General features: G+C 34.7%; 2 protein-coding genes across 7 annotated transcripts in view; one reads left to right on the forward strand and one right to left on the reverse strand.

The window, feature by feature from the left end:
- The window catches only part of LOC105325625 (uncharacterized), a 28061-nt gene extending 21437 nt beyond the window's left edge, over nt 1-6624 (forward strand). For 4 of the 6 annotated variants that reach the window (XM_066075388.1, XM_066075392.1, XM_066075390.1 and 1 more), the window contains exons 13-27: nt 7-141; nt 509-619; nt 797-1519; nt 1780-1843; nt 1958-2020; nt 2128-2206; nt 2336-2613; nt 2825-2970; nt 3118-3291; nt 3497-3517; nt 3900-4093; nt 4273-4290; nt 4582-4672; nt 4908-5093; nt 5367-6624. In XM_066075388.1, coding sequence (XP_065931460.1) covers nt 7-141; nt 509-619; nt 797-1519; nt 1780-1843; nt 1958-2020; nt 2128-2206; nt 2336-2613; nt 2825-2970; nt 3118-3291; nt 3497-3517; nt 3900-4093; nt 4273-4290; nt 4582-4672; nt 4908-5093; nt 5367-5525 — 2442 coding nt within the window. In that variant the 3' untranslated portion in view covers nt 5526-6624. The remainder of the gene's footprint in view (nt 1-6; nt 142-508; nt 620-796; nt 1520-1779; nt 1844-1957; nt 2021-2127; nt 2207-2335; nt 2614-2824; nt 2971-3117; nt 3292-3496; nt 3518-3899; nt 4094-4272; nt 4291-4581; nt 4673-4907; nt 5094-5366) is intronic. The other 2 variants (XM_066075393.1, XM_066075394.1) reach the window with 2 other exon arrangements.
- Nucleotides 6051-12046, reverse strand: LOC105325657 (ubiquitin-like modifier-activating enzyme 5). Its single transcript, XM_011425322.4, has 12 exons — nt 11773-12046; nt 11494-11539; nt 11264-11353; nt 10953-11062; nt 10738-10824; nt 10230-10314; nt 9767-9871; nt 9427-9554; nt 8907-9042; nt 8225-8300; nt 7872-7984; nt 6051-7758 (listed from the first exon to the last, which is right to left on the reverse strand). Exons 1-12 carry the CDS (start codon nt 11907-11909, stop codon nt 7684-7686), a joined length of 1188 nt encoding a protein of 395 aa, XP_011423624.3. The 5' UTR covers nt 11910-12046; the 3' UTR covers nt 6051-7683.
- Between the last annotated feature and the right edge of the window lie 429 nt (nt 12047-12475).

Below are 12475 nucleotides of genomic sequence, written 5' to 3' on the forward strand. Positions count from 1 at the left end.
TTTTAGCTTGATGAGGAGCTTGAAGCCATTACAGCGCTGGAGAATGGACTAAGGAATAAGGAACATGTCCTTAATATATGTCGTCTGATGGTGAGGGCTGAGGACCCAGAGCACAGAATCACAATTCTCAAATGTCTACAAGTATGTCTTTGTTTTCTATTCTTTTGTATTGTAGAATAGCACGTGTACTTAAATAAAAAAAAAATAATACCGGTAATAAAATTTAATTTAAAAAAAATGTACATTATCAAATTCCTAATTTCACTTACCATAATTGCAAAAAAAAGTATATGAAGCCATTTTAAGTTATGGTATTGTTTCATTGTTATGTTAAGAAAACATGAAATTTTAAATGTGATATGAAAGGCGTTTACAGTATACAAACTCAAAACTATCAGAATACATGTACTTCTTTAGATTTCTTTGAATAGCTGTAGTTGTACATATAGTGTTGATCCTGTGAATATTTAGTAAAAGTACAGTAACATTTTCACCTTGCCTCGGTTAGGACACTGTGGAAGACAACTGCTTGCGGTTGTTCCTGGACTATCACGGACTGGAGTTATTGTGGAGCTGGATCACGGATAGCAAGGAAGGACCTGAGGATGTTAAGATCATGGTCAGTGTAATTCTGTGTACTATTAATGGGGGAAGGTTAAAAAATTCATCAGCAACAAACTTCTCTAAAAGTGGGAAAGGGGATTTAATAGAAGTTTATTTTATGTCCATTTTGAATTTTTAAAGGCACATGTATTTTATTTCCAAAAAATTGTTTACTCATTTTCTTGATTTGTAGATATTGTCACTGCTTAAGAAGCTTCCCATTACTAATAAGAATATTCTGAAAGACAGTAAAATCCTTCCTTTGATCTGTCGTCTGGCTGGGCGTGATGAAAACGATGACTTGTCAACTGTGACAAACCCCATGTCTACTCACCTAGGACATAAGGGGGAGACAAAGTCCATATTGTCCACCTCAGCTGGAAAAGACAGGTCGCAGAAAAAGAGAGTGAAGTTTGCAGATGAAGCCTCAAGCTCTGATAATGAGTCCCATTCCAGTATTACTGACACTGCAGGTGACACAGCTTCTGGTGAGTTAGAACTGGAGGCTGGACCACGACCAAAGTCTGAGTCCTTATACAAACAAGTCCTCGATAAAAGCTTGGGTGAAGAGGCAAATATGGACCAAGAAGGAAATGTAGAGGTATCCATGTCTTCTGCAGATTCTACAAACAAAGAAGAGGAGGAAGAGGAGAAAAAGAGCGAAGTGTCAGAGGAGGTTAAGGATGTGTCAGAGGAGGTTAAGGATGTGTCAGATGGTGAGGTTAAGAGTGAGGAAAACATTGTCTCTGAAAGTGAGGAAAAATTGGTGAGTGAGAGTGAGGAAAATACAGCATCAGATGGCAAGGAAGGGAAAATGGAGTGTGAACAGGAAGAAGTGAATGAAGAGATCACAGAGATGAAGACTGACATTGAATTACAGGCAGAGGAACTCTTGTTCTTATGGAAAGATCTAAAGGTGAGATTGATTACTTTACACTATGTTTACCAAAGAGATGCAAGAATGACAACATGTTTGGTAACCTTTCTGTCTTGTTGTCTCTAAAACCTTCAACTTTTAACTATATATATGTATGTAAAGGTTTCAATTTTATTTACCTCCCAGGTTTAAAGTGAATGAAAGTTAAGTTAAAAGTTAAATAAGACACATTGTTTTACAAACATGAAATATCATAAGCTTAAAACTATTTCTTTCACAAACCAATATTTTCTTCCAAGGAGCTTTTCAAAATTCCAAAGAAACAACAAGTGGAAGAGAGAAAGAGAATAGAAAAAGAACTAGGTAAGGACATGTAATATACTAGTAGTTTAATTTGCCCAACTGCTTTTCCTATGTTATACCTGTACTTGACAGTATGTCTCATGGAGAGTGATTTATTCCTATCTTACTTAATAGGTATGCCTAAAGATAAAGACTTGGAGATACTGGAGATGATTCAAGACAAGAGTAAGCAAAGAGGTGAGAACTTATCCATAATCATCATGATTGGTGTGTACGTGTAATTGAAGAGAAATTGCTTAGTTTTGCATTTATTCGTTTTTTATTTTTATCTTTTCTACATGTAGCTGCTGGCTGGGACACAGGTATAAGGAAGAGGAAAAGAGCCCCTCCCCCTCCCCCACCATCAATGGAGGATGAGGACAGGTAAACATATGATAAGTACATTTGGAGTAAATTTCTTGTCGTAGCTAATAAAGTTGTTTGTGTAAAGAAAAAAGTGAAATCCAAGGTTGAGGTAGAAAAGCCTTGTGATTTGTTTGAAATCGTTTGTAGAAAAGTACTTTTGCCAACGCCACCCAAAATCAGTAAAGCAGAGCACCGCAAGATGTTTGAGGCGCGGGTGAAGGCTCGAGATGAGATGGCTATTCGTGAGAGGCAGCAGCAGGAGGTATTCGTGAACCAGTTTTACAGTGATCCCAGCAACATCCTGTACTTCAATCGTACCCCCAACCACCCGCTGTACGGCCTGCCGCCGGATCAGCAGTTACAGATCCTACAGTCCCAGCCCATAGAGGTGCAGTATCAGATGGTGCAGGGCTACAACTCACAGGGTAAGGCAGTACAGCTCACGCAACCGATTAATCTGAACTCTTAATTGCATTTTACCAATTGTTGATTGTTTTAAGGAGAAACTTGATGTAGACAATTGTCTTGGGTCTAACACAATTTTAACATTTGTCAGGTGTGTCCTAATACCTTTCTCCTGTAAAGTATGGTTTATTTACAAAATGTGGTTATGAATTTTTTTTTCCCACATTACAGAGGTGGTAGAGCATTATATTGACCCTAACACAGGATTACCAATCACGGTGGAGCAGTTACAGGCCATGTACCAGCACCAGCAGCAGCCCGAGGTCATGTATACCGAGGATGGACAGCCCATACAGCAAGTCTGGCCCCAGCAACAGGTACGTGTCCCAGCATCCAGTACAAGTCTCTCTTCTGAAGTACATGTATTTCATGATCAATATTTCATAGAGACTTGTCTTGTATGAATTCAATAGTGACATGCTCTATCAAGTTTAACTTCATTTGATCTGATGTTTACACTTCAGGTCCAGCAGCAGTATGTGAATGCTGAGGGACAGTTAGTGTCTGTACACCAGGTGGACCAACACCTGGTCTACTCAGGGGTCCCCCAGCAGCAGCTGTTGGCTCAGTCTGTGGAGGTCTCAGGCACTCACACCCAGGTGGCTCAGATACCTGGTCAGCAAGTGTACCTTCAACAGGTAAAATTGCCATCCATCTCTCTCCCATATTTCTCTCTCTCTTTCTGGTTAGATTCTAAAGTTAATGTGTCAGTAGATACATGATACCTACTATGAGATATGCATGTATATGTAAGAAATAAAGATATCTATGATGCCATTGGCAATAGGTTGAATGTGTGTGTTCTGGCTCCCTCTGTATTAATTTACTCTTTCTGTTTACAAGATGGAAAGCACAAGCCCTACAGTAAGATTGTGTTGTTGCTTTATTGTAGATCTTCAGAAGCTTTCTATTCTTTTTTTTGCACTTTTTACTGATCAATATTATATTCATACAAGTTTCAGCAATTACTTCATATAAAAAAAGTACATGTATATCATAAACTCTGCTAACTAAAGCTGTATTTTGTTTCACCATATAAGCTTTTGTGGCATTATCTTTTATTTGGGTGGTGTTTTTGAAGAGTTTCAGAATGATGTAGTCCAGAACTATACAATAAACTATTGAAATAACTTTGCAGACTTTCAAGTTGTTTTTTTCTTTAAAAATGTTGCAATTACTGTCATAGAATTTTTTTTTTGCATCCATTCTAAACATTTCTTTAGAAATATGCCCCAATGTCTTACAGATTGGTCCTTATGGAACTCAAACACAGCTAGCAGTTGTTCCTCCTGTTGCCATAGCAACCACTTCCTCTGGGGATGATGATGACCCCCCTCCCCCACCATCGCCCCCAAAACCAAAAGTAGAGAAGCTACCTCCCAACTGGAAATCTGCCAAGGACTCTGAGGGAAAGACCTACTACTACCACACAGTCACAAGGTTTGTATGTTTAATGATGACATTTAGCTTCAGTCTTTTTATGAAAGCACTGAACAGGTTTTAGCTTGTTCTTGAGAACACTTGATACACTGAAACATGCACAGTTTGAAGTTTGTTTGTATCTGATCCCTCAGTTTGTATGTATACCAGTATATGTACCTTACATTGTCCAATCACAGGTACCACAAGGGCAAAAGGTTTGTTGTGTTTTAAAACAGCTTCGTTTGTAGACTGTATTCCTACATGGTAATACAGAGCTTTTTGTATCTTAAGTAAATGTGCTTATTCATTTAACTAAAATTACAGTTACATGGATGTTAATTTTGTAAACACATTAACACCTTTATAACCTCTTACTGCTAATTTAAGGTTTGTAGTGCATATACAGTACTAGTAATAGAATAAGCAATTATTTTTGCAAAACTGCTTGTTAAAATGTTACATATAAAGAATGAAATAAAGATAAATGTTGTTTTTTCTATTTTTAGACAAACCCAGTGGGACCCACCAACCTGGGATGGAGTGGCACCTGATGATGCAATGGATCTGGAATCTCCTCTGTATGAGGAAATTGTGAAGGTAAAGAGACACCATTGGGCCTTTAGTCAATTACTGACTGACAACTGTTAGTTAGAATTTATAATATAATGCATGCAGTGAAACAGCATTTTATATTTTGTTCATCATAACTTATTGATAATTGATTTTGAAAAAAAAAACTTGCTGTAGCCATTATTTGGTATCTTTCTCCTCTCCAGTTTAACTACCCAGATTGTTCATCATCATTAATAGTAAACCTTTGATTTCTTTATAGGGCAAAAGTAAGAAGACGACAACAGCTGCAGCAGATACCTCCAGCGAGATGGCCAAGAAGATCAAGGACACGTTCAGGAAGACCATGTCCTCCTACATCGTGGTGTGTCTGAATCCATTCAGAAAGCCCGACTGTAAGATGGGCAGGATCATCTCCACCGAGGACTTCAAACACCTGGCAAGGAAGGTGAGCTTAGAAGGCACACTTTATTCTATTGTGATGACAGTGTATACCGTACCTTTATAGCTTTACGCATTATAGCAGTGATGACTGTTACTTTAGACTTGAAGCTTCAGACCATTAGTATTTTATGATGCAAGTGTCAAGTGACATGGAGATTTAGTAATAGTAGTCAATATTAAATACATGCATGTGAAATTGTAGGTAAATTTTTTTGTTCAATCCAGGTAAGTGTAATTTTTATATTTTTTTTTAATCCATATATGTTGATTGTTCCAGTTAACACACCATGTAATGGCCAAAGAACTGAAACACTGTCGACATGTTGAGGACCTGGAGGTCAATGAAAATGTCAAATCCAAGGCCAAAGATTACGTCAAGAAGTACATGGGCAAATTTGGCAGTGTGTACAGTAAAACAGGCTCACCAGACATCTGAAGCCTCCACTGACTGGACTGGTGAACAACAATAAAATAATCCCCCTCCCCCCCCCCCAAGAATTCTGTGACTGAGAGATTGTGGACAGATGTTACACCTAAATGAGAGACTACTTATCTGTACAGCTCATAGACCAGGGAACAGCAAAATGTGTGTGTTATAACACATATAGAAAGTGGATAACTTACATGAGGAGAGTGCTAGATTTGCTTAAAAACAAAAATTAAATGAGTTTAATCAGTAATTATTTCGACAATGGTTAAATGTGCCTATCTGAAGGAAGTACCAAAATTTTGTGGAGTAGATGATGGGTCTTGGCACATCATATTCATATATACATGTACACTGAATGTACATTGACATTGTTCCGACTTCAGAATGATATAACTGGTAGAACTACACATGCACATTTAATTTTTGAAAGAAAGTTTTAAAGTTTCTAGAATTTATACAGGTACATATGTAGACAATAGTTGTGTGAATGCGACTATGAAATAATTAAGTGGATATCATTTAAAGGCAGCAAGTTTTATATGGATGTGTGTTTGACTGCTTTTTCTATAAAAATGCGGCAGACAGTTTTTTTTTTTTAATGAAACATTTGCATATTGTGAATAATGATATGATTATTTTGTTGAAGTTCGATTTAAATACATTTTATGTATGATTTTTTTTTTACCTTAGGAATCAAATAATATAACAAATGTTTTTTAGAGAAATATTCATGCATGTTGTAGAAATTAAATTGAATGCAGATGTTCTGTTTAAATATTGATTTGTACACAAGAAATTCATAAAATGAGATGTGTATGTAAATGGCATTGTACGTAAATCTGTGGAATGTTCAACAAACCCCAGATTGTGTGGAACAATCATTGAGTGCTTACATGTAACCATAACTCTTTCACATGTTGGGCATATTTCATAATCACCGTGTGGATTAACACACAAAATGTCATATATTTTACAAAAATCATTAATAATTGGATGTACATATTCTGTTTTATAGTGGTTTACGAGTAGTTTTTAATCTAATTGAATTCATGTCACTGTGAATTATCAGCAGTTTATTATTTTGAATAAAAATGTTTTAAAGAAACTACACTTTGTTTTAATATCTAATTCATATGTACATGTAGATATAGATTGTAGACATTTATAAAGTGAAACTACATTGGACAAATGGATTGGGAGTTTATTGGATCCCATGTTGCTGGATAGAAGCTTGAAAGTTCATTGGCCTAGAGAAATAACTTATATCAACTTGAATATATTCAGGTGAATGAACAATGGAATTTTGCCCGAGAAATTAGGTTACAATTAACAATTATTTCAAAACACCAAAAATGATATTTAATTGCAAATGCTGACAAATTTACATTTATCTATATACATGTACATATAATTGTTACGGTTCTTGGATTCTCAGCCTAAAGTATTTTTTCATCCTAAAAATGTTATTTATCCTTCAAACTTTATATTAAACGAAATAAAATAAAATGAAATTTGTTGATGTTATCCATGCATTTTACGAAGTTATTGCAATCTTGGCCACGGTGAATATAATGGAATAAATATGAACATATACAAGTTAAGATCAAATTAGAAAGGAAAGGTTGTACTGGTGCAACGGTGGTTCAAAACCCTTTCCCTCTAGGTAGTAGTTCTCTGTGGAGCCACTAGGCCAAGTAGTTCGTTGAATGGTTTATGTTATATTAACACTTCAAGACTTATTCAAGGCAGATTTATGGTACGAATAAAAAAAAAATTCAGATAATTTATAGTTATCGAACATTGTTGAGTACTTAACATTTTACTCATGAACACGTAATTTTAATTTATTCATAATCGCAAACAACAAAATGGGATCAATTTGCAAGCAAAATTTCTAGTGTATCTTACTCTTAAAATGACAAATACAAGCATAATAAATACTGTACTTGCAATCATGCACCAAGAAAAAATATTGCATCAGATCTGTCTGCACAACCTTTTACAGTCACAAAACAGTATACATGTATGTAATGCCTACACTGAACATGTATCCCAAGGAACATAAGCACGACTAGACTGTAATGGCCACACAGTTCACAATAGATGTACCAGATCTTGTCCAGCAAGACGTGTGGTAAAGTGTTATCATATGACTAGGCTTGTTTCATATACTCTGCATCTTTTTCATGAGTTCTTCCAAGCTCTCACCAGAGTCCTCAACTACAGCTGAATTATCATCCTATCAAAGTAAAATAACAAAAACCTTAGTATCTTAAACCAGGTGCAAATTTTATCATGAATAAAATAGTACTGTATGGCACATTCTCTCTCTCTCTCTCTCTCTCTCTCTACCTTGGTGGCAGCAGGTTTTGTATAAGCTACAGTAACCCCCTGGGTTAGGGTGGGCACGTCCCCCTGGGCTTGCTGAAGCTCCTCCTCTGTGGTCTCTGACACAAGTTCTATACCTGTCAACAGCAGAGGCAAGTGCATTGTTATGAATCATAGTGAAGTTGGAATGAAGGAATTTAATTCTGTTCAGTAAAAGTGCTGAAAATATGTTTTTCTAAAATATTAGTAAATTGTTTTTCTAAACTTTTACATCCAAATTGGTGAATTGAACTTGTCTGCATATTCAAGGGAAGTTCAACAATTAGAAATTTTATAAAAATCATATCGTTTTCTTTTAATCAATTGTATTAATTTACCCCATTCATCTTCATGAACTATAGCCTCTTCAACTTTTTCTTTCACTACTTCTTTTGGCTTCAATGCTTCCCTTTCCTTCAACAGAAAACTTACTGTTCTATATGATATGAATATTTTACAATACTGTGGTTTCATCAATATTCGTTGAATACCAATTTTCGTGGATTTCGTTTTTAAGTTGATCCACGAAATTAAATGTTCATTGAAATGCAATTTCTATTAACATTTTGTATTGATGGGGTCGTTGGCCACGAATTTACATATCCTTGAAACTGTAACTTTCACTTTATCCACGAAAATTGATACCCTTGAATATTAATGAAACCACAGTAATATTTTTAAAATAAACATCTACTGACATTGTAAATTTTGACAAAGTCCATTCTTGGTTTGTTTAGGTACAACAGATTTTGATCCCCCCTCAAAGTATGTTCTCTGATTTCATATTACAGGGTTCAACAATGCTTGTAATTGTTCCCATCAAATTACAGTCAACTTCATTACCTCGAACTAGATGGGACTGTTTAAAAGCTTTGATGTATTCAAGTATTTGAGATGTCGAGGGTAAAACACTTAACAATTGTGTGGTTGGGACTTACAAATCACATTGACATATCCATTGTATTTGAGATTTCAGTGTTTGAGATATCGAAGTTTGACTGTATCTAGTTATTGCTTTACCTGGAATAGTTTCTGTTGTCGTTGACAATGGTTGTCATCACACTGGGGATTGGGTTTCATGGCCATCGTAGGGAAGAAGTCCTGCAGAGCGTTGTAACCCAGGTAGTATGTCACGTCCCCAAACTTCAGAAGATACCTGTACAAAATTTAATATGTTAATAAATGCAAATTTCAATCAAAAATTTTGATATTCAGAAACTCGAACAACCTAATATACTTAAATCAAATTTACCTAATAAGTGGTAAAGAATATGTTTTTATATCAACAATTAAATGACTATTTGATGATTCATCAAATATTGTCAAGGGATAATTAATGATAGCCAACAAGTAAGTAAATGTCCATAAGCCTCTAGAGTTATCAAATCCATGCTTCATAATTACTCCTTAGTTGTAAATTTTTGTAAATTTGTAAATTAATACAATTCTGGTCGGCATAGCCTTGATGCATGTTATTTTCCTGTCAATATGCCACAACAGAGCATAAAAAGTATTACATCAGAACATAGAAACTCCTTACTTCAGGGTATTCTGAACAAGGAAGCCAGCTACAATGGCCATGGTTGTAGGCAGACTAGCCGCACACACTCCTTCTCTCTTCAGGGTTTTCTCGTCTGTGTTTGTAGCTACAACTAGTGGTGGTGCACACTGAAATTTCAAAATCAAGTTGTAGAATAGAACACACATGCCAAGTATATAAAAGCCATTTTCTTCAATTTGTGAATGATATTTCAATATGTATTTATTTCAAGACATTTCAATATGTATTTATTTCAAGACATTTCAAAAAGCATTTATTTCAAATGACTTTTTTTCTAAATTAATCAATGGTACCATAGAAGCAAATGTACTAATCTTACTGCAAAACAAGAAGTTTCTCCTGGAATGATAAACTGTATGTGTCCAGAGACTGCATTTTCACTGACCCCTGATTCTATCCAAGTCTGTCCAATCTCATTACAAGCCTGAAAATCACAAGAAACAGAGTTCAATGTCTCTACCATAATATCAAGCCAAGTGTTTCCAATCAAAACACTAGCTTGAAAGACTGGATCAGAAACCATTGGCTCGAGAAGGTGTTTTTACTTGTGTACACATACCAATATGAATGATATAATGTCATAAAAAGGTTATCAAACTCTGAAGTATAGCTTTGATGAGAGTAACAAAAAAGTCACTTCAGAGTTTGATGAGTACAAAATACTTTATGAAAACACCTATTGTCAATCTAAACATCACCAGCTTTTACTAGATATTACACAATCACTTCCAATACCTGTACCTTATAAATGTGCACATCACAATTTCTCCAGCAATACTTACAGTATTTATTGCCATCCTTGCTTCAAAATTATCTACACAACTCAGGACCAAATCAACTGGAGTGTCTTTTGTTAATCCACCTTTCCTAAAAATGGACCAGAGACAGTATGTGAGTTTTTCAAATACATGTATGTTTAGTACATGGGTTTTATCAGTTTTTCATCCTTCCAGGTTTGAGTCTTAACTGGGGATAAGAAGATTGGGCTTCAACAAAAATCTGAACCCCCGTTTTCTTTTAGATAAAAGACTTAAATATTGGATACCAGTTGCAATTTGAAAGAATGATACATCTCTTTTGAAATGCAGTTGCATTGACAGAGTGAGAAAGGCGGGTGATAATTAACACCTGAAATGTCACATTTTTAATGAAAAAGAATCCGATGTGTACTGAGCAAAATAAAAGTCATTGAAGAAATAATAACAAAAAATTTATTGCTGCTTATATCTCTTAGTTGCACAAGAAAATAATGAAAATATTGTTGGCATATAGTTGCTATTTATCTCTTACTTGATTCTGTCCATGAAATGATCAAAGTTGTCAACGGTGGTAATGTTGTAGTTGTAAACTTCAAATTCTACATCAGGATTTATATCTCTAAAACAAAAAAGAAGAAATCTCACCATTTACATTCCTCTAAATCCATCATGTTTGTTTGACCCATTGGAAGTACATACAGCATAAATTGTCTAAAGACAAAAGTGTGTACATTATCATTGACTTACTTTAGTGTTCTCTCAGCAGCCTCTACCTTGCTCATGCCCGATTGATGTGGTTGAAAAAAGAGTCTGTTCATATTTGCCAACTCCACTTTATCATAATCAAACAGCAACAGCTGAAATTTAATTGTTTAGCATTTTTATATGATATATGCGCTTGATTATATTGAACTATTAAGACACTTTAGTCATACATAAACTTTAACCATGGAACCTCAATTATTTTATAAATCAATCCGATTAAATAATCAAAGGAAGATAAACATAGAGTTTTTTCAAGACCTTATAATTGAAATTTTTATCAGTTTCGACAATACCTTTCCTATTCCACATCTCGTCAACATCTCTGCTGTCACACTTCCGACCCCACCTACTCCAACCACTGCTACAGTGTAGTCACGGATTTTCTAGAAAATGAAGTTGAGTTTTATAGCCACCTTTTCGCATTACACAGTTTGTTTGTTTTTGTTTTTTAAATATCAAATTCCAAATACATGTGCATTTTGGAAATATCTAAAATAAATTTACACGAGTATATGTGATTTACCTCATAATTATCCACAATCCCCATACGTTTCAATGCCATCAAGCGACTGAAATAAAAAACATACTATCATTTTGAATTATGAAAGAATATTTCCTTAGATAATAAAACTTCTGACAGCAAAATCATATTGCCATATGGACAAAATACAATTTAGATGGATTGCCCATATGGTACGAAAACAAAGGTTCAAATCAAACGTTTAATAAACTCTGTCCGAATGAATTGAAACTGGAAATAGGTATGCAAAAATAAATACTTATAAAAAATCATTTCATATACCTGTAGGGATTAGAATCAACCACTTCAGAACTCATCTGGGAAATTTTTGTTCGAATTGCCCCTCCTTTACTCCTCTCTTCTTTCAACTCCTGCTCGAGTTCTTTAATCTTTTTCTGTAAATCTTCGATAGATGCCATTTCGGATTATATAGCTCTTCACAATTACTTCACTTTTTCGATGAATATGGAAAACTGACAGAAAACAACAACTTGACAGCTCTGTTTACTTCCACGACGTGGACCGGTGGAGGAAGTCTGCTTTCAACACTAGAGAGTCGAAATACAGGGAGATAACTCTTACCATTTATATACGTAAGCCTAGGATAAAAAAATAAACGTATAGAAATAAAATAAAAGTTATTTTAATTTTTATATAATACTTATAATAGAAGACTGAACAATAATCAAATCAAGTTGAACAATGGTATTTCATCTCTTTCTTTTTTTTTATTTCATTAAAACTTTCATATAATTATTAAAATATAATCATTAATATACATCGAAATAAATGTAATGCTTGCATGTTAATACCCAAACATACGGGTGGTGATACACATGTAATAAAAATAATTGCTATAAAATGCTATCATGTATGATTCTGAAGCACATATTTTGAAATACTCAATATTTTTTTTCTGTCGTATATACATGGAATAACTAAACTATATAGACAGACAGACAGAAAAAAAAAAGTGTACCTCCTC

This window comes from Magallana gigas, chromosome 2 (assembly GCF_963853765.1).
Source record: "Magallana gigas chromosome 2, xbMagGiga1.1, whole genome shotgun sequence".
Taxonomy (NCBI): domain Eukaryota; kingdom Metazoa; phylum Mollusca; class Bivalvia; order Ostreida; family Ostreidae; genus Magallana; species Magallana gigas.